The sequence below is a fragment of the Chinchilla lanigera genome, unplaced genomic scaffold, assembly GCF_000276665.1.
Source record: "Chinchilla lanigera isolate Chin_1 unplaced genomic scaffold, ChiLan1.0 scaffold00065, whole genome shotgun sequence".
Lineage (NCBI taxonomy): Eukaryota > Metazoa > Chordata > Mammalia > Rodentia > Chinchillidae > Chinchilla > Chinchilla lanigera.
In genome coordinates this window covers 8,676,257-8,695,515 of record NW_004955466.1, presented here as the reverse complement: position 1 = coordinate 8,695,515, position 19,259 = coordinate 8,676,257, and the positions used below count along the sequence as shown (strand labels likewise).

General features: G+C 37.8%; 3 protein-coding genes across 10 annotated transcripts in view; 2 read left to right on the top strand and 1 right to left on the bottom strand.

Moving 5' to 3' along the window:
* Mnat1 (MNAT CDK-activating kinase assembly factor 1) overlaps nt 1-4,556 on the top strand; it is a 204,062-nt gene extending 199,506 nt beyond the window's left edge. The window contains exon 8 of the mRNA XM_005399174.2: nt 4,089-4,556. Coding sequence (XP_005399231.1) covers nt 4,089-4,215 — 127 coding nt within the window. The 3' untranslated portion in view covers nt 4,216-4,556. The remainder of the gene's footprint in view (nt 1-4,088) is intronic.
* Nucleotides 4,557-5,312: 756 nt separating this feature from the next.
* Nucleotides 5,313-15,721, bottom strand: Trmt5 (tRNA methyltransferase 5). Of its 5 annotated transcripts, none has more exons than XM_005399167.2 (5): nt 15,632-15,721; nt 13,937-14,587; nt 11,927-12,051; nt 9,991-10,642; nt 5,313-9,659 (listed from the first exon to the last, which is right to left on the bottom strand). In XM_005399167.2, exons 2-5 carry the CDS (start codon nt 14,517-14,519, stop codon nt 9,574-9,576), a joined length of 1,446 nt encoding a protein of 481 aa, XP_005399224.2. In that variant the 5' UTR covers nt 14,520-14,587; nt 15,632-15,721; the 3' UTR covers nt 5,313-9,573. The 5 variants fall into 5 exon arrangements, with proteins under 5 accessions (XP_005399224.2, XP_013377383.1, XP_013377384.1 ...); XM_013521929.1 differs by having other exon boundaries at nt 15,285-15,685; XM_013521930.1 differs by having other exon boundaries at nt 15,289-15,685.
* Nucleotides 15,722-15,751: 30 nt separating this feature from the next.
* The window catches only part of Slc38a6 (solute carrier family 38, member 6), a 53,572-nt gene continuing 50,064 nt past the window's right edge, over nt 15,752-19,259 (top strand). For 2 of the 4 annotated variants that reach the window (XM_013521933.1, XM_005399168.2), the window contains exons 1-2: nt 15,753-15,982; nt 17,048-17,178. In XM_013521933.1, coding sequence (XP_013377387.1) covers nt 15,878-15,982; nt 17,048-17,178 — 236 coding nt within the window. In that variant the 5' untranslated portion in view covers nt 15,753-15,877. Of the gene's footprint in view, nt 15,983-17,047; nt 17,179-19,259 lie in introns of all 4 variants that reach the window. The other 2 variants (XM_013521932.1, XM_005399169.2) reach the window with 2 other exon arrangements.

Genomic DNA, 19,259 nt, shown 5'->3' with positions numbered 1-19,259 from the left:
AGTTTGAGGCCATCCTGGTAACGTCTTAAGTCCCTGCCTCAAAAAAGAAAAAAAGAAAAAAAAAAACAAAACCTTGTAAAAACAGGTCTTCGTCTCTAGAGTTTACTACCTTGCTTACTTTGAACCAGTCTAAGTTTTTAGCTCTCCATAGGGGCTGCTGATGGGAAGTAGAGAGCAACTACTATGAATGTCACGTTTTTGTTTCAATTTAAATTCCAAGAATTCTGGGTTCTGGAGCCATGTGCTGTCATAAACTGGTAAGACTAGAGGTTAAGACGGAGTGCTGCCTATTGGTCTGGGGTGACAACCCTTACCCTCTGCCCCTAGCTGAGAACCCACAGCACCGTTGAACAGCACTAAAATGAACTGAGTGCAAGACTTTAACCAGATGGTCAATGTAGGGCTTTTAAAGCAAAGGAAATGGTAAAAGAGTAATCTCAGAGGCACTCTCTTTGTTAAAGAACTGAGAAAATGAAGTCTTTCTGAAGTTAAGTGTAAATTATACCACCTTCTTTAGGAGTAAAAGCTTCTAAATATAACAAAACAACAACAGTGTAGGAAATCAAAGTTCAGGAACAGACTTTCAAGTGTGCTGTTCTAATGCTTAATTCTTTTTACTCTCCTCTTAGAATTCATTGCTTTTCCTTCCCATCTGTGGAGTATGTTTGAAAGGGATTTTGATAGATAATGGCAAAGGAAGGCAGCTTTAGAGCATAAATTAGGACATCCGATGCCCTTTGTACAAGAATTATCTTAAACATGCTTTTGAAAACGATCTTTTTTGGCCTTACTAAGAAAGCAATCAAAGGTATGATTTTTTTTTTTTTAAAATCTTAGTTTAGTCTACTTTCAGTAAAAATAAGGGTATAGGTACCAAAATAAGCAAACCTCTTTTTTTCTTTCCTGGTTTCTGCTTAGAAGATTTACACATATTTAAAATAAACCCATGAGAAACAGAAATTGTATCCTGGGATTGGCGAAATAGTCAGAGCAATTACCTCCGGCCTCCAAAATCCAACTGAGCTTGACTTTTGGAAACATTTGGCCAACACTTCTTCCTCATTCTGTTATGTAAAGGTGTACATGAAATGATACTGACCTTTGCCATAAACCCGAGGAGTCCTACTCGGTGATGTAGTTATATAGTCATCAAAGAATTAAAATAACACAGATGTGGAGTAAAGTGAAAAGTAGGCAAAACACTGAATTCTCATTGTGTGGTTTCAATGTGGCAGATCCTTTAAAAATACTTGGGCATACCACAGTAATTATAGGGTTTGAGGACATGGAGTCAAGATGCCTGAAAAATTAAAATCCACAATTAAATAAAAATGAACTATGTTTGTAAAAATGAGAATTATATAGTTGCCATGGTGAAAATAATTTGAAATACTAAATGTAATATTTTTGTGCACCAATAGCAATATAAGTAGGTAGAACTTAAAGACTTATATTTACAGACATGTTTAATGTAAATGATTGCTAGAAAGGAAGTACATTTGCTTCAGTGCTATGCAAAGAAATTTTAATTGACTTGATTTTGGCAGTGAGAATCATACAAGTTGATATTAATAAGTCAAATTTTAAAATATTTGCTCATTGCTGTGCATTATGACTGTTGAAGAAATACTATTTTCAAACACCAATTAATCATTTTAGATAAACTTTTAAAAATACATTTATGGCCTCAATGAGTATGACCGTTTATTACATTTTACCTATAAAAGCTGAACTGTTTTATATACTCTTTATGGAAACAGTGCAGTCATAAATTAAAAGATGCAACTGTTTTGGATATTTTACTGGTGGTCTTGTGTTTTCCTGCCAGCAGTGCAGCTGTTTCAGGTTTCTCAGGATAACATATAAAAAGCTGTATGTATACTGCAGTTTATGCTGTAGTTGCCAAGCCAGAGATGGTATGACTCAACTTTCCCAGAAGCGAGCGGTACCAAAATGAGACAAATCAAAACAGTTGCACAGTGGTTTGTATTACAGCTATGAAAACCAAGTCTTCGTGATAGCTGGCTTCTTAGAGTTGGCTTTCGCCTGTGGTGCTTAGGTTCCGTAATGAGTGAACAGCCATTAGCGTTTACGCACACTGCTTGTCGCTTGAGGGTCTGAGGAAAGGAGAGGGTGACACGACACCAGTTGGTGTGTGTGGATAGAATTAACTAGAAATTGTATTTGGAGTGGAACATTTCATTCTCAAATTATGTGTAAAAAGATCACTTATTATTTGTGTGATTCTCAGTGAAACCAGATTGAGTTTTAGGCTTCTAAGTGACTCAATACTCATTTCCTATGCATCATAATCTTAACAGTTGATATTTTATTATATTCTGAGAGGCAATAAGCAGATAATTGTAACCATGTGGCAGATTTGGTGACTCCCTATTGAAATCCTACGGGCATAAATTTCTGTTGAGAGTTTGGCAATGACTAGTCAATAATGGTACTCTCCAAAATGGGATGCATCCTAGGAGGATATATAAGATAGGCTGTAGAGAAGAAATATTAAAACTTGTATTCAATAATTGTATTTCAAAGCTGGATGTGGTTGTGTATTCCTGTAATTCCAGCACTTAGGAGGCTGAGACAGGAGGATTGCCATGAGTTTCGGCCACATGGCGAGTTCAAGGCCAGCCAAGACTTCACATAAGAAGACCCTTACTCCAAAAAAATTTTTTTAAATAGTAACTTTATTCATTCTTTAAATTTTCTATTTAATTTATTTTATATTCACTATATTAGTATATGTATATAATTATATAATAGCATATAGTGTATTAGCATAATATGTATATATAAGTTATAAACAGTTTGGAGATGCACATGCAAATATTTTATCCTGCTATAAATACACTACCAAAATTATTCCAGATTGTAGCTCAGTAAATACTAATTTTCTTCCTCTCTCCCTTTCCCCGTTTCAGCCTGGGCTAGAAGTAAAGAATTGAATTAACACCTTGAGATGTGGCAATGTAAATAAATTATAGCCAATTCTAGGAGGTTAGCTAGATCTTATTTTAACTACTTTTTCTACTTGGTCTCTTATCTTGCCATGTATTTCTTAATCACACAAACTTATTAAACATGGATACAGATGAAAAACTGACTTGTTATGCTAGGTGTAATAAATTGCTCATGTGTTAACACCTTGACACACAGGAAGTTTGAATGAATGAGTGGAAAAGTTTCCAGGTTATTAAAACATTCTGTTACCTGATTTATTCATTTGCCATAATCATAATTCTAAAGTGGGAGAAGCAGCTTCACTTCCTGAGACCTGAAGAAACAATGTGGTTTCCTAAACCAGGCATTAAAGCGAAGCTGGAAATACTTGTGTTCCAGCAGCATTGGTAGCCATGTGAAAAAGTTGTCCCTCTCTGGCTGGGATTGTCCTATATTTTTAAAGGCCTGTTTGTCTATTTTTAGCAAGGTAGAAAGTTTCAGTTGCTAAAAAAAGGACCTGTGTGATTGAAGAAAACATGTTTCTCTTACACTGTCTTTTGAAATCAATTCAGAAAACTCTACTCATTATTTATTATTTTGAACTCGGACTCAAAGGTTCCTTAAACTTACCATTTTCTTCCTAGAAGGAAGGAGACAATATACTTTTGGGATACTGAAGTACTTTTGAAGTCACAAGTATGCTCCATTTCCTCTCCTCTATTTGCTTTGGTATTTAGGGCTTCGATCAAAAAGTTCATATAAAAATACTAGTACTATAATAACAAGATGATAGTATGTATTTAAAAAATATTGCCAAGAAGAGAATTAAGTGTCCAAACAATGGCCAGCAAGTCAGTCCTCAAAACTAAAAGACTAAACATTTTAATAGCAAATGTTTTGAAACTCCTTCAGAACTGTTTTTAGATCTTACTGTAATTTACTTTGTAGTTTAGTACTAATTTAGACACTTCATGTACAGTTGGCATGTTTCCTTTTGAAAGGTAATAATAAAAGCCTGAACATCTCAATCTCAGAATTCCTCTCTAAAACTGAAATCAGTTTCATCCTTGCTTTGTGAAATGCTACCCATGTGTATATGCTTTGTACATCATGGCTACACTTCTGTTTTGTTTTAGGTATTTAAGCCACGTCAGAGCTGCTTCTCCACAGGACCTTGCAGGAGGCTATACTTCTTCTCTCGCGTGTCACAGAGCACTGCAGGATGCATTCAGTGGGCTTTTCTGGCAGCCCAATTATCCTTAATTTCACCATTTATAAGATTTGGACCTTGGAGCTGAACTGGGCTGGGGGACTAGAAAAGTAAAATAAACTTGTAAAATGATAGCCATACGCAGCTGCACAATAGTACTATCACAGGCACCTGTGTTAATGTATTTATACAGAGAAAATTTCAGAACTAAGATGAAAAATATAGGGGATATATGTTTGTGAAAAAGATTTATTTTTTACTTATATCTTTCCTGAGCCAGATTGAAGCAGTGAGCCTAATCTGATGGAAGAGAAGAATAAATAATCCATCTATGTATGTTTAAGGTTGACAGACTTGTAAAATCTTTTTTAAAATAAAGCTAGACTTTATAGTACGTTTTGTGGTTTTTCTCTTATTACAGTGTTTTACTTGAACACATTTTAAAATGCCATTTTGATTACAACATTTAGTGTTAATATCCAGCTCTATTATTTCTTCTCATAAAACTTCTTTTTTCCTAATGTCTTCTGAAAACTAGTCCAGAAAAGTGGATATATTCCCTTCTACCAGCAGGTTGTGGCAAGTAAAACCTGACTTGTGATAATGTCACTCTCTCAATTTTAAGAACTTGGTGCCAGCTTTGAGCAGTGGGAAGTGAGGCAAACCTTGATCAAGGTGTTATGGTTCCCAGCTGTGAGGCAAATGCAGGATAAACCAGAGCACAGCATTAACCTGCTTTATTGACAAATTCAAAGAAGCAAGTTAATAAAATTTAATACTTAAATGGCACCTTTCACCTCCAGTGTGAGCTCATTTTATGATGAAATGTTGGAGACTGGAAAAGGTACATTTTAAGTGACATATCCCTATGTGAAGTAAGTTGTAGACTCTGATGTAGTATTCCTTTGAAACTTCAAAGACTTTTATTATACCCAGGGTTTTGCTTAGAGTTTGGATGTGGATAGGCTGCATATATTTGTAGTATCCCAGGTTTGTATGAGTTTTTACATAGGTTACTGGATATGGGACACAGTTTCTCAAGCAAATTAAAGGACTTTAATTTCCATCACAACAGATGTTGGTTTTTATAGGTGGAAAGTTGAGTCAACCATGACTTGTAACGGTTATGTTATGTTGGAATAGCCACATGTAACAAATTCCATCTTATTTTATTAAATAAAGATGACATTTAGGAGTACATCTTCATCTTTACATTTCTTTGTTAAATGGGAAAACCAAGGCACTGAATAATTGACTAGACCACAGTCCTACACACAAGTTAGTAAAACACCAGAATTAGAACACAGATTTGTTTTTAATCTAAGTCCAGTTCTAGGTATACTCTACCAGGATGCAAATCTTCTTCCTTAAAATCTAAGTATTCCTCAATTGAGGATTTAAATTTTTAAATACAATGTATAAATCTGTTCAAATAGTGAGAATGTTGAACTTACAGTTGAGGCTTTGCAATGTTCAACTGCAAAAATAATGTATTTAAAGAAAATGAACTTTATGTTTTGAAGGCTTTCAGTACTTACTTTGAATTCACTGTAGAACTGTTATGTGAATGCTAATATATTGAATGAAATGAGAGTACCGAATGACAACAGAAATATTCTTAGTTGATGTGCTTATTTCCCACCCTCTAAGTGACAAAAACTATACCAGTTTTTCATCTACACGATCAAGTCTTAACATCTTATAACACTAGTTCAGAAAGAATATTTAACAACGACTGTTTACCTATGCGCCAGGCACTTGATTCATGCTTTGTGTATTATTCTTTTTTGTTGTTGTTGTTGTTTTTGTTTTTTCTCCGGTACCAGGAACCGAACTCACGACCTTGCGCTTGCCAGGCAGGCGCTTTTGCCGCTGAGCTAAATCCCCAGCCCTATTATTCTTATCCTTACAACAGTACTGCTGTTATTTTCCCTACTTTAACAGATTGAGAAGCAGAGGTTGAGTATGTAACTTTCCAGGAGTCAATGCAGTTTAAAAATAGCAGAGCTGGGATTTGAATCCAAGGGTTCAGGCTCCACATTCCATGCCAGAGATGACTGCCAAACAGACTTAAGAACAGCTACACTAAAACCAGATCTAGGTAGTCCAACTTTATGACTTTCAGGAAATTTTACAGAGCAAGTATCTAGATCTTTTATGGAGCATAAATAACATCAACTCAAGGATATGTTGATTTCCTGAGAGAAGTTCTGAGAAATGCATTATGTGGAAAATGCTTTTCCTAATGCCTGTACTCCTCTCAAGCAGATATTAATGCTATGGAATACACTTACATAACAGGATGAATTATTGTTTAGTATTCCTTGATTCCAATCATATGTCATCTCAGAGCTTCTCTTAGAAGCTGCCTTTGACAGTCACTAGGTTATCAGAAAATAATTTTAAAATTAAGGTGGCAGAAAACTGTCAAAAAAGAGAATTAAAAAATTGTATCTAATCAGCTTTCTAGGTAACATTTTCTAGTGGATTAATCAAGAGTTCATTTGTACATATCATATATAAAAGTTTAGGTGGGCCTAGATTTAAACAGTGAAGTAATTATATGCTCACTTACCCGGGGTGAGAAGGGAAAGGGCTAAATATTAACTGAAGCACTTAAGTATTCTATTTTATGTATAGAGTATGTTCTCTAATTAAAGGATGCCTGCATGGAAGCGAGTCTTTCCACTTTACACATATAAGAACATTATTTATAATATAAACCATGACCCAGCACATTACTGTACAGTATTTGAGTTTCAAAAGAGTTTAAATGTTTCTAGACAACAGGGGCTCTAACTCATTACTTCCCTACATCTGATGCCACTTATTTACATCAGCTGCCAGGCTTCTGAAGATAGGTATTTTGAGTTTGTGATTAATGACTGAGATCAGGGGTTCTCAATCTTTGTTGGGTAGGACTAGAGTAAATTCTTAAGGATTTTCAGGCTAAGAGGCAAATCAAAGACCTTATATAGGTACTTAGGATCTAAATAGTTAGGGTTTTTTTTCTTTTTAAAAAATTCAAAATATAATGAAATACAGTTTTTTTGTAATTCCTTTTTGGAGAGGAATCACATTGCCTTTAATTGGAGATGTAGTTGTGACCTATCACCAAGGTCACCTGCAAAGAATCACCTGTTAATGGTTATTTGTCAATGAGATTTTACATTTTAGAAAAATGTCTTTATTACCTTCACAGTACATTAACATGTACTGTTAGATGTTTTTCAATTTAAGACAGTGATGGTGAACCTATGGACATGTGCTGCACAGTGCTATTTGTATCACTGAAGGCCCTAAAATGTTCGCCATCATTGACCTGTGAGTATACACGACGTGTTCATCATTTGGAAGGAGTCTGTAAAACAAAGTCTTGCCTTGATATCTGCCTTTTAAGTGTCATTACTCACTTCCAGTTGAAGATTAGCTAGAAACTCAACTGCAGTTAGATTTTGAAATGGGGAAGATTTTTTTCGTCTTGCACCAAGGACTCTCACAATGCTGCCCTTAATAATATACCCATTAATTTGGGAGGATGGAAACATTTAATTTTTGAATAGCAAGAAAGATGTATAGAGTAAGATACTGGAATCCAAATGTCAGTTTTACTACAGTATATTTCACATTAAAGTTGTTTCAATCTTAGCTTGTATTCTTTAAGAAATATTACCAGGTCTTCAACAAAATCTAATTTCCAGTCAGTCACTGTTCCAAAATTGTGTTTGGGTGGTTCTTAAGAAAAATTTAAATCTTGTCTTTTAAACTCAAAAAATGCCAAAATGTTAATAAGCAAATAAAACTGAGGTAGGGCAGATTAGAATATCCACTTTTAATTACTGATAAAACTCAAAAGAATTAGAAGTGGTTCGCTGTGAAAGCAAATAAAGTTTACCCCTGATACTACTGGTTCAGAATTTTCCACATTGGACTTGCTGATGAATAATGTAGTGGATAAGCTATAGGCTTTTAACCCTTGACATTTTCACTTAATAAATTTGTTCAATTAAGACTTTTTCTGTTTTTTTAACCATTGTCAGTTATAATTTTAGGAGATTCCACTTTACGCTGCACAGAACTCGTATTTTACCAACTCTTTGAAAATATTCATAGAAGCTAGTTCAGTTGTCACTTAAGCATGGCAGTAACACCTCAAATAAAACTAAGCAGTATTAGTAACATCTGTTGACCCATTAAGAGGCAAAAGCTACTCAGATTTGCCTTTTTAATTGACTACTGATACTGCTTCGACTGTCCTTAACTCTGAGTAACTGTTCTTGGAAAAGTCTAATACTCTTCAGTTTATTTTCCTGGATACTTTTTCCTTCCTTCCCTTTGCTTCTTCCCTTCCCTTTTCTTCTTCCTTTTATACCCTACCTCTTTACTTTCTTTTTAACGCTCTGACACATGTCAGTTTTCACATGTGTCAAAATATTTTGATATTTTTCCAACCATTTTAACATGCAAGAATGTTCTCAGATCTCAGGCCATACAAACAGATGGTGGGCCAGAGTTAGCCTGCAGGATGTAGTCCACCTCTCTATGATCTAAGTAATTCATTTTTTATTACCTTCACATAGTAATTGGTAGTATAGGAGTAGTTATAAGAAATTACTACACTCTTTAATAAATGATCACATAAAATAGTGTTAGTGGTTTGCTATGGTAACAGCACACAATTACCCTACCTTCAACTATTCTTTCAAGAGACCAACAATATTTAACCATATTTATCCTTTTCGGTTTTTTTGAGACAGAATCTTGTCATGTTCCCTGCCTAGGCCTCAAACTCACAGTCCTCCTCCCTGAACTTCACAAATCACTGGGATTACATGCATGCACCATTAAACATATGTATCTAATAAAACCTATAGTTTAGATTATGAAATAATTATTGTGACCATTAATCCCGATTCATCAACTTCCTTGGATTAAGAATGCCTTATTAGTAAAGCATGTTCCTGGGTATGTTTGGGTGTATGGAGGCCTGGCCTTGGGCACTTCTTATGGTCCCCAGCCCATTTCTCTCAGGCAGTGTTTCCCTGCTGTTTCCTGGCCACTACGACTAAACAGATTTGCTCTCATGCCTGTGTGCTTCATGTTTCTGCCTTGGAGCCTGCCAACTATGTACTGAACCTCCTGAAGACATGAGCTAAATTAGCCTTTCTTTAAGTCGAGGGTGCCTTAATTTGTCTCAGCAATGGGAAAACTAACTAATATGGTTACACATATTAGTTACATGTATAGTTATACATGATTTAGATAAAAACAGTCTTCAGCCAAACTTTAATTTGCTAATGGTAAGATAGCAGGGAAAAATACTAAGAGTTCAGTATTAAATTTTTATGAAATACACACATTATATTTCACTACATAACAGTACAGTGGTAAGATGGAGAAAACATTTCCAGTTAAGTGCCTGGAGCAGTTTCTGTTTTTTCTTCTAAAAAGCCATTATCTGTCCTCTGCCGTTTAACAGGTGGCTCTTCGTCATTCTCTGTAACAAATACGGAAAACCTATTTGAGATAAGGTATTTAACAGTTAAATGTACTTTAAAAACATATAGACATTTTAAAGATTTTTTAATATAGTCAAACTTGACATGAAATAACATTTCTGTGGATTTATCAGGTTAATGAAAGACTCTCCTATTTTAGATTGAATCATGTCCCATACTAAAATTTTGAGAAACAAGTCAGATTGAATGGCCATGGATCTTAAACCAAAATAACTAGAATTAGTCTAATCTCCTTATCATAAATTTAATAATCCCAAAGAAATCTGAAAAGTATTATACTTTACATATAATTCACCATGAATTGCTCACCTAGATTGATGGTCTGGTTCTTATAGAGTACAGCAGCTGGGATCTGAAAGGTGATGCATAGCATTACTTTGTTAGGGGCCACGTTTCTTACTAGGTGAACTGAATTGGACGCCTCCAGGGAAATGCCTAACGCAGCTCCAGCGCGTTGCCGAACATCCTCAACAGGATTAGCATCTTTGGAGAAACTGTAACAGTGCACTCTGGGAAGGCGTTCACTGCTGCATGGCTGCCCATCTAAAAGTGATCTGAAAGCACTGAGAAACTCTATAGCCTTTGCTGGCAGATTCATGACAATGTGGACAGAGGGTTTTCTTTCTTCTGACAGTTCCAGCTGCTGCTGTAACTCTTCCTTGACTGGTCCTTGGAGGAAATCTTTTCCATCCAAGTTGAAGACTTTCACCTTTTGTCCCACTTTATTTAATTTACAATTGTGCAACAGCCATTTGTGGGATTCAGGATTGAGATCATTGGCAAACACAGTGCAGTTTTTCTTTGCTGCTGGAATGGTAAAGGGCCCAACCCCAGCAAAAACATCAAACAGAACATCCCCAGGTTGGAGAAGGTCTGTGATACGGCTATGTTCTGTAGAGAGGCGAGGATTCCAATATACTTTTGAAAAATCAAATTCATAAGTGTAGTTGTTTTCTCGAACCTGAAAAGGTATGGTTTTGGTTATTCTGCTTGATACTAAATTTCAGCCACTGATACTAGATAGGTATGTGTACACACATACTGGCACACATTTAACTTTACTGCTACCAGAGCAAATAACAGTGGATTTAAAGGCATTTTAATTACCAGAATCTTGGTGTTTATGCTATTTCTGGGGCCAGTTAGTATCTTGTGTCACACTTGTTCATAAGAAAAGTCATCTCTTTAAAGCTGAACAGCTCTCTACCTCATTTCTAAAAGGCCATAAAGTTGTTTCCAAATCACACAAGGAATTTTTCAGGAAGATCAACTGACTGGCTTAATTATTTTGTTCGGTCACCAGGCAAGGAAAAACCATATAATTTGAAACAACACACAATATGTATCTTCACAGTATATAGGTAAGTTGCTGATAACACTTCCACATAGCAAATGCGCTTCCCTCTTTTTAGCTTTTCGTTAGTAAAAGGCATAATTTTGAGATACATATTTTGCTAAGTCTTTACTTAAACTTTGCAAATTTCCAACCTATAAATTATACCAAGTATACAGAATGAGTCATTCCCATATTTTAGTTTTCATGGGTAAACTAAATACATACACTGAAGCTAAACCGTGACCAAAAGTAAGTAAGACTTTTGTACCATTTCTTTCAGGTCCATCATAGACACGGTAGAACATCAAAAATAAAACTAAAATTATAGTTATGAGGATATGACCTCAGCCATCACTGTAAGGTCAATATTTTATGATCAAAGAACTAAAGACCAGAAAGTTCCAAACTGATATAAATCGGATAGAGATATATCCTTTATCCCCTGCTTTCCTGGACGTTACCTGTAAATTTATGTGGACTTTTTTTTCTCTCTTCCAAACCACAGCAGATGCTCTTGCAAAATTAGGCAGGTTCCAGAATGGAAAATGTTTCTGAAAGATGTGCCAACTGAAAGTCTTTCCAGGTATAACTAGGAAGGCTTAAATGTCTTAAGAACTACATATTTTACAACTTGCTTTTTTGTACCTTCCCTGTCAGTCAGCAATTTACTTAAAGAACTATGGAACTAAAAAACTTTTATGATAACCCACTGCATCCTTATGTCAGAATTCAACCAATTCTGAGAAGGCTTTACTGTCAACATTATCCCACCAACAATATGTAAGTCCTCATACTGTTACATACTCATCAATATTAGGTGTTAGAAATATTTTTAATTTTTTCATCTATTTTGATTCTAAGCGCTAATCTTGATATACATCCAGCAGGAGATAATAAAATATTCTGTACCTTGGTCATCATGTTCTTTTCTCCAGATAGCACTTCCATTTCAAAATTTCGGTATGTATTGTCAATATTATTGACTTTATTTACTGCTGAAGTGATTCCTGGATTTTTGTCAATCATAACTTGGCCTAAAAGATGAAAATTAATAGTAAATATTGCTTATTAGTTACAAAGTAAATGCTAAAACTGAAAATATTTAACAGAAATAAGTTGTATTTTCTTTTGGTTCACATATTTAAAACTACCCTACCTAGTGTGTGCAATGCTGCATACAACTCTAGAGTTGAACAGGATCCTAAGATTAATTTCTGACAGTTACAAATACACACAAAATGGGTGCACTTTTAAAGAAAAAATTTTTGAGGTATTAGGCTGTACCTAATATTTGTCCATATTTTTTTTTTGAGACAGGGTCTCGCTGTTGTCCACATTTTTACTAAATCTCAAGTGTACTAATACAAGTAAGCAACAGTTAGACCACCGGGAAGTGGGAAAGAATGAAAAGGAGACGTGACGATCTGGGCAACAAATGGTCTCAGAAAACATCAGCAAAAACATCTGCCTATCCCCATGGGCCTCAAACCAAATGTCTGTTTTACTGTGGGCTTGAACAAATGCCTCCACTTTGGAAATGTATGTAAGCAAAACAGGGTTTCCAACAAAAGAAACATTGATTCTTTAGAATCCGATATAAATAAAATGCTCTTTTCATCAAATATTCATAACAGCAGAAAAGCTACAAAAATAGTAAAATACGTCAGAAATGCATATCAGTGATGCCCTTTAACAGTCTATTTTTTGTCAGCACTTTAGAAATTTATAAAAATCTATATATTATCTCACTGCATAAAAAAGAACAATTTGTAACTTAGTAAAATGGACAAAACAATACAAATATGCTGAAATACAACCAGAACTTCACCTTTATTCTGTTACTTAGACACCTGATTTTGCATATGATAATATCAATGCATTCTAATCAATCATTGCTCTTCCTGTTTGCTTCAGATATCTGGATTCAATTTTTAAGGTATAGAAGTGAATTTTAAATGAGGAATGAATTTTAAAAATAAGCAATTCTGAAGTTCTATAGTAAAAGCTTTAAAATCATTACCGTGTGGGAATTCTTTATTTTTAACCTTGGAGTGCCCCTTTATGAGTTTTAAACAACAGGCATGCCAAAGGAATGTTTGAGTTAAGGTAGGCAGTAACTAGGAAAGCCTACACCTGACATCTGTACCCAGTCAACAATTATAAGGATCTGCTCAAGTATTTCTTATACTACCATTGTACATTATCAATCCCTCTCATCAATAAAAACAAAGTTAATGCCTAACAGCACACTTCTAAAATCCTACTCATGCAAAGCACGCACTGAATACTAAAGCTGAAAATAATTCCCAGAAGTTCTGAAAACTTCTATTTTTAAGAGACTTTAGAGAGCATATGGACATCAAATATTTATATAAGTATAAATGTAATTTTGATTATTCCTTTACTTCTTTCTTATTCTAATGAATTAAGGCCTTTCTTATCCTAAAGAAGTAAGTCCAGTTTAAACTCGGATAGAGAGAGGCAGGACATTAACAGTAAGCATTGTAAGGCTAGAACCTCTAAGAAACAATGTATGGTGCTTAACATATAGAGAAGAGGCTTAGTTAATGTTGACTCAATAAAAGAGTAAGTAAACACTTGTCCTTTTGTCTATGAAAACCCTGTATTTATAGAACCAAGTACTAAACACTGTCCCAAAGGCCTCATAGTCTTGCACACTGAAACAAATTCTGTTCTGTGTAGAACACTTTTGTACTCGTGTACACAAAAGCCTAGACCAATATTTAGAGTTGCTATGCTCTGAAAAGAGTACACCAAATTGGCCCTCAAAAGAGGGCACGCAACTCAAAATTGGCTTAAAATTACAATGATAAACTGGCCCTCTGTAGTGTTTCAAAACAAAAAATTAGAATTTGCCAATTGCTTTCTAGTGCATGAACATTACCATAACACACCTACCAATTAAATGCTTGAACGGTAGCTGATGATCTCGAAGGTTCAGGTGTACAATATGTCCTACTCTGCTAAACCCTGAAATCACATCTTGACCTTCAGGAAGCACAGCTCCCAAGATCTCTTCTGACCTAAAGTTTTCATAAGTTAGCTCCAAATTATATTTAGATATCTGTGGACTGACATTAAGTTGACTTAAAATACTGAGTTCTGCTTTTTCAAAGGAATTATAAGTAAGTATTTTATAGGGATCCAACATAATTAATCTACATTCTTCATCTTCTGGATCTTCAATTACACGTTTTATGCCTGGTCGTTGTAGTGCTGCCCTTTTAAGGGATCGCAACAATTTGTTGGCTATTTCTTTCCTCACTTTAAGCACTGGGATGGTGACTGTCTTTTTAAAAGCTGTCCTATCAAGTTCTGTCATTCCTCGAACATCAGAGGGTGGTGAAAACAGTTCAGAGCTGCTCTTATTTGCTTCCACTTCTGACATGGTTGAGTATCTTTCTCTTTGACCTAATAAGAAAATACCAGGTGCTTTTCTAAGCTTCTGTGTAAGCCTTGTCCATGCTAGTGGGATCCACATTGAACTCAGTTGGGTTAAGGCGTTCTACTTTGAAAAGTCTTGAGAATCCCGATGGCCTCCATAAGATTCTTTAAAAGAAAAAAAATTCATTTAAAAAATACCATAAATTTACAAAGGCACATGTTCACAACGGCTTTTGAGAATAAAAATCTAACCTGTTTCAAATAACCTGCTAAACAAAACTTTTAATGGTGTGGGGGCAGAACACTATCTTTTCCAGGATAGGAGGACTTTTATTATTTGCAGCTTCTGCCTACCTGCTGCCCGGACAGAGGAATTAGTGATCCACCCACCCGGCTGTACTCACTGACCTTCTTACCTACAATTTTTTATAGAATGCAATTATGACTGGAGGACTGGCATGTGAATTAAAGAATCATCTACCAATGAAGCAGTCAGCATATCTAACATTACCAAAGGCGATGTTCACTAGGTACTCCTATGCTTACGGGTGCTTACTGTAGCACATGCTGTTCTATCAGAGTCGGGTAGTGGCACAGTCCTTTTGTAACCGAGCTCTGTCAACGAAGACCCCAAACAAGTTAACTCGCACAGCCCCACTGTAGGGAAGTGGTTAGGCAGGAATTTAAAACCCAAGCAAGGCTGGCCTCCGTGTGTTCTTAACAGCGGATACTGCCAAGTTGTGTGTCTCGGATGCTTTCCTGCCACGGGTCCTGCCTACAACCAGAGGCTTTCGCGTTTTCAGAAGAGGTTTTGCTGTCTTTTCAGCACAGCATCTGTTACTTCCTCTGTCTTCCAAAGTACCTACTAGGCGATTACCGGGCGAAAGGCGCTGCACCAGTCTCTGCACAGCAACGAGGTCAAAGTTCACACTCGGGGCTCCAACCGGCCTAACCCGAACGAGCCGGGCGACCCCGTGTTGAGCACGCGAATCTGAGTCTGCTTCTTATCTGTAAAACGTGCATCGAAAGGCCTCCCTGCCCAGTTCCGGACCTCAGCTCTGCACACGGGGGGGAGACGACAGAGCAACCCCGGCACACCGGCACCGCCTCGGACCCGTGGGCCCTCTGCACCGGGCCGTCACCTCACCAGCTCCGCCTTGCCAAGTCAGGGCGCCGCTCCCCAGCTGGCTTGGCGACCAGACCCCTCACCTCACGCTCGGATGCGGCTCGGACATGGAGGCCAGGTGGTGTGGCGCGCGGCGCCGTCATCACTGCGCGCCGCGGAGGGAGCTCGCGTCATCAGACCTCGACGATTCCCTCGGCTCTTCCCCGCCCGGTGAGGTAGGAGTACTCGGAAGGGCCGGCCCATAGCTCCACCTCTGCACGAGGAACAGTTCGAGCGGAGGGCCAGAGTCGAGGTTCGCACATGGACCTGGTGGTCAGCAAAGGAGCAGCATGGAGGCGTCCTGGGGGAGCAGCAGCGCGGAGCGGGGCTGGTACGTCTCGGCCCAGCAGCCGGAAGAGTCGGCGGCGGCGGAGCTGCGCCCGTTGCTAGGCAACGTAAGTGGGCTCCGCTGGCTGCCCTTCCAGGCGCTGACGCCCCCCGGCGCCCTCCAAAGCTGGCGAGATGTGACGCGAGAAAGGGGAAGGGCTGGAGTCTAAGTCCCGGGGAGGGGTCCCTCGGGCAGCACCCGACATTCCGAAGAGGGCGGGCGAGCCAGGCTTGGGACGGTGGCCTCGCACGCTGTGCAGAAAAAGGCTTGAGCAAGGGTGCAACCCTGATGGAGGGTCTCCCCGCTGTGTGCTAGCGCTTCGGTTCGTCCTCTATGCCTGGGAGGTCTTTGCGAGCGTGCCGAGATGTTTCTTTTCTCCCCTGAGTCATCGGCTGGCCATAGACGTCTTAGTACAGGCATCCCTAGTGGAAGAGGAGGGTAGGCGGCCGGGTACTAAGCACCAAGCTCGGGTTAAACTTGCTGCGGACCCCACCTGTGCTCCGGGTCCGGGCGAGCGTCTGCGGCTGAGCTGTGTCCCCAGCCCGGCGCCCCGGGCGCTCCGCTTTCTACCTGGAATCCTTGCCCTGTAGGAGTCTGTAGTTTTGTTTCCAGCTGCTGTTTGGGGTGAGGAGTTTACAGGGATATATTTGCGAAAGCAACGGGAATTGCTTCTGTTACATTGTCACTGCAGGTAGCCCTCACCATTCCTACAGTGGGGCGGGTTTATTAATTATATAATAAGGACTAAGTTTGCAGTCCTAGTAATCAGGAAGGAAGAGTTGGAGACAGCACTTCTAAGCTGACTCAGGGATTCTTCAGAAATCACATGAGCTGAGGCCGTGTCCCTTCTGTGGGCGTCCACCCCATTCCTGTGCTATCTTCATCTCTTGCATTCCTGAGATTAAGCATGGCTCCTCCTGAAGACTACCTGGCCTCAGTACTGGCGGACATGACATTCCCTGGGAGCTCTGGATTCCTGGGACACCAGTTAGGAGGTGGAAGGGAAAGAAAAGTGTTTTCGCGAAAAGCCTGGTGATTTGCAGATGTTCTCCGTGACCATTCAGTGATTTTTAAATGAAATTTGAACGTGATCATTCAGAAATTTAACCCTGTTAAATTTGTATACTTACAGGAACTTCATAGACAGGGATCTTCAGGAGTTTCGTTTGGTTTTTCAGTCTTTAATTTGATGAATGCCATCATGGGAAGTGGTATCCTTGGCCTAGCTTATGTTATGGCTAATACTGGTATCCTTGGATTTAGGTGAGTTTTTTTTCCATATTTTACCACCTCCCTTTTTTTTTTGGTTTTAATTGTATATTGAAATCAAAGGAATAGGTTCCATAAGCTACCGTTACACAATTTCTAGTTAGGGGATTTCTGAAGTTAAAACTTTTTTTTTTCATTGCAACTTCAGGGGATGCTATTGATAGTTAAGCATCGCTGAAAGAGAGGGTATGTTCTCAGAAATGCCTTGTTAGGTGGTTTTGTTGTTCTTACCTAAATGGCATTGCCTGTCACACACCTTAGGTATGTCATACAGCCTGTTGCTCCAGGTAACAAACCTGTAGCAGCATGTTAAGGTACTGAATCCTATATGCAGTTGTAACACAGTGGGATTTGTGTATCTAAACATATTTTAAATGTAGAAAAGATATAGTGAAAATACAGTAGTAACAGTTGTACACCTGTATAAAGCACTTACCATGACGGAGCTTGCAGGATTAGAAAGTCAGTGAATGATGAATGAGTGTCAAGGTCTAGGGTGCTACACTGGACTTTATAAAGATCGCACATTCAGGCTATCCCACACTTATAAAAAGTGTCTTCAATAATAAATTAACCTTCATTTACTGTAATTTTTTACAAACTTTATTTACTTTTAATTTTATAAACATTTTAATTTTTTAAACTTTTTGACTCTTATAATAGCACTAGCGTAAAACAAGCACATTGCATACCTATACAGAAATATTTTCTTTATATCCTTATTCTATAAGCTTTCTTTATTTACATTCTTTTATATTTTAAACCTTTTATTGAAAACAAAACATACATTACCTAGGATTACACAGGGTCAGGTCACTGTCTTCCATTCCTGCTGTCCTCTTTTACTGGAAGGTCTGTTTCACTGAAAGGTCTTCGGGGACAGTAGCATATATTACACTGTCACCTCTTGTGATAACAATGCCTTCTTCCACTGGGCCTGGTGGGCGACACCTGGAATCCCAGCACGCTGCAAAGCTAAGACTGGAGGATGGCAAGTTTTAGTCCAGCCTGGGCAACTTAGTGACTTAGCCAGACTTTATCTCAAAATTTTAAAAATATTTTTTATAAGGGGCATGGATGTAGCTCTGTGAAGAGGCCCTGGGTTCAAACCCCAGTGCCTTCTTCTGGAATACCTCTCTAAATGGCTTGTGTGAGGCTGCTTTATAGTTAACTTTTTTTCATAATTGGAAAGTATTCTAAAATAATGATAAATAGGAAACACATAAACTAGAAGCACAGTCATTTATTGTCACTATCAAGTATTTGATACTGTGGATAATAGTGTGTACTCTACTTTTATATGACTAGTAGCCCAGTAGGTTTGTTTAATCAGTACTGCCATACCATGTTTGTGCTGTGCTGCACCATGGTGTTAGGACAGCTGTGATTCCTTTGGTGATAGGAATTTTCCAGCTCTGTTATAATCTCATTGGCCCACCAACGATCCATTGTTGACCAAAATGTCATTATGCAGTACATGGCTGTATTTTTTTAAACCAAAACTTCGCTAATTTTTAAAAATAGAATTTACTTTATATCCATAAAAACTGGATTATTCAGCTTCTGCATTTGTGTGGAATTGGCCAAAGTGAATCAAAACTTGTCAGCCATGTGGGTTACTGATTAATAACAATTTTTCAGTTCAAATAAAGTACATAATCTTTTCATCTCTCCATCGCCTTTCCCTGTCATTAAGTAGTCTCGTTTCACTTTCTGAGTCCAGACACACGTTTTATACCTGTTCGTTTTCATCTTTAAGTCTTGCCCCATAGACTACTTAGTCCAGAATAGAAAATTTCCCTGGCTTCTCTCTACTCCCATAGTACTTCGTATACTCATTTCATTATTATAATTTGACACTGTGATTTATTTGCAAGTTAATCTCCTTCCTAAACTCTGAAATCCCTTCGGACTGGACCTTATCCTCAGCATCTGGCACCATGGCTAACAGATGAATGAATAAGTTCATTTTGTTTGTTTTGCCAGTAGAAGCAGACTTTTTAACTGGGAAATTTAAAATACACAGACTCTGACTTGGGGTTTCTTCTTGCTTTTATCCCAAGTCTCTTGATAGG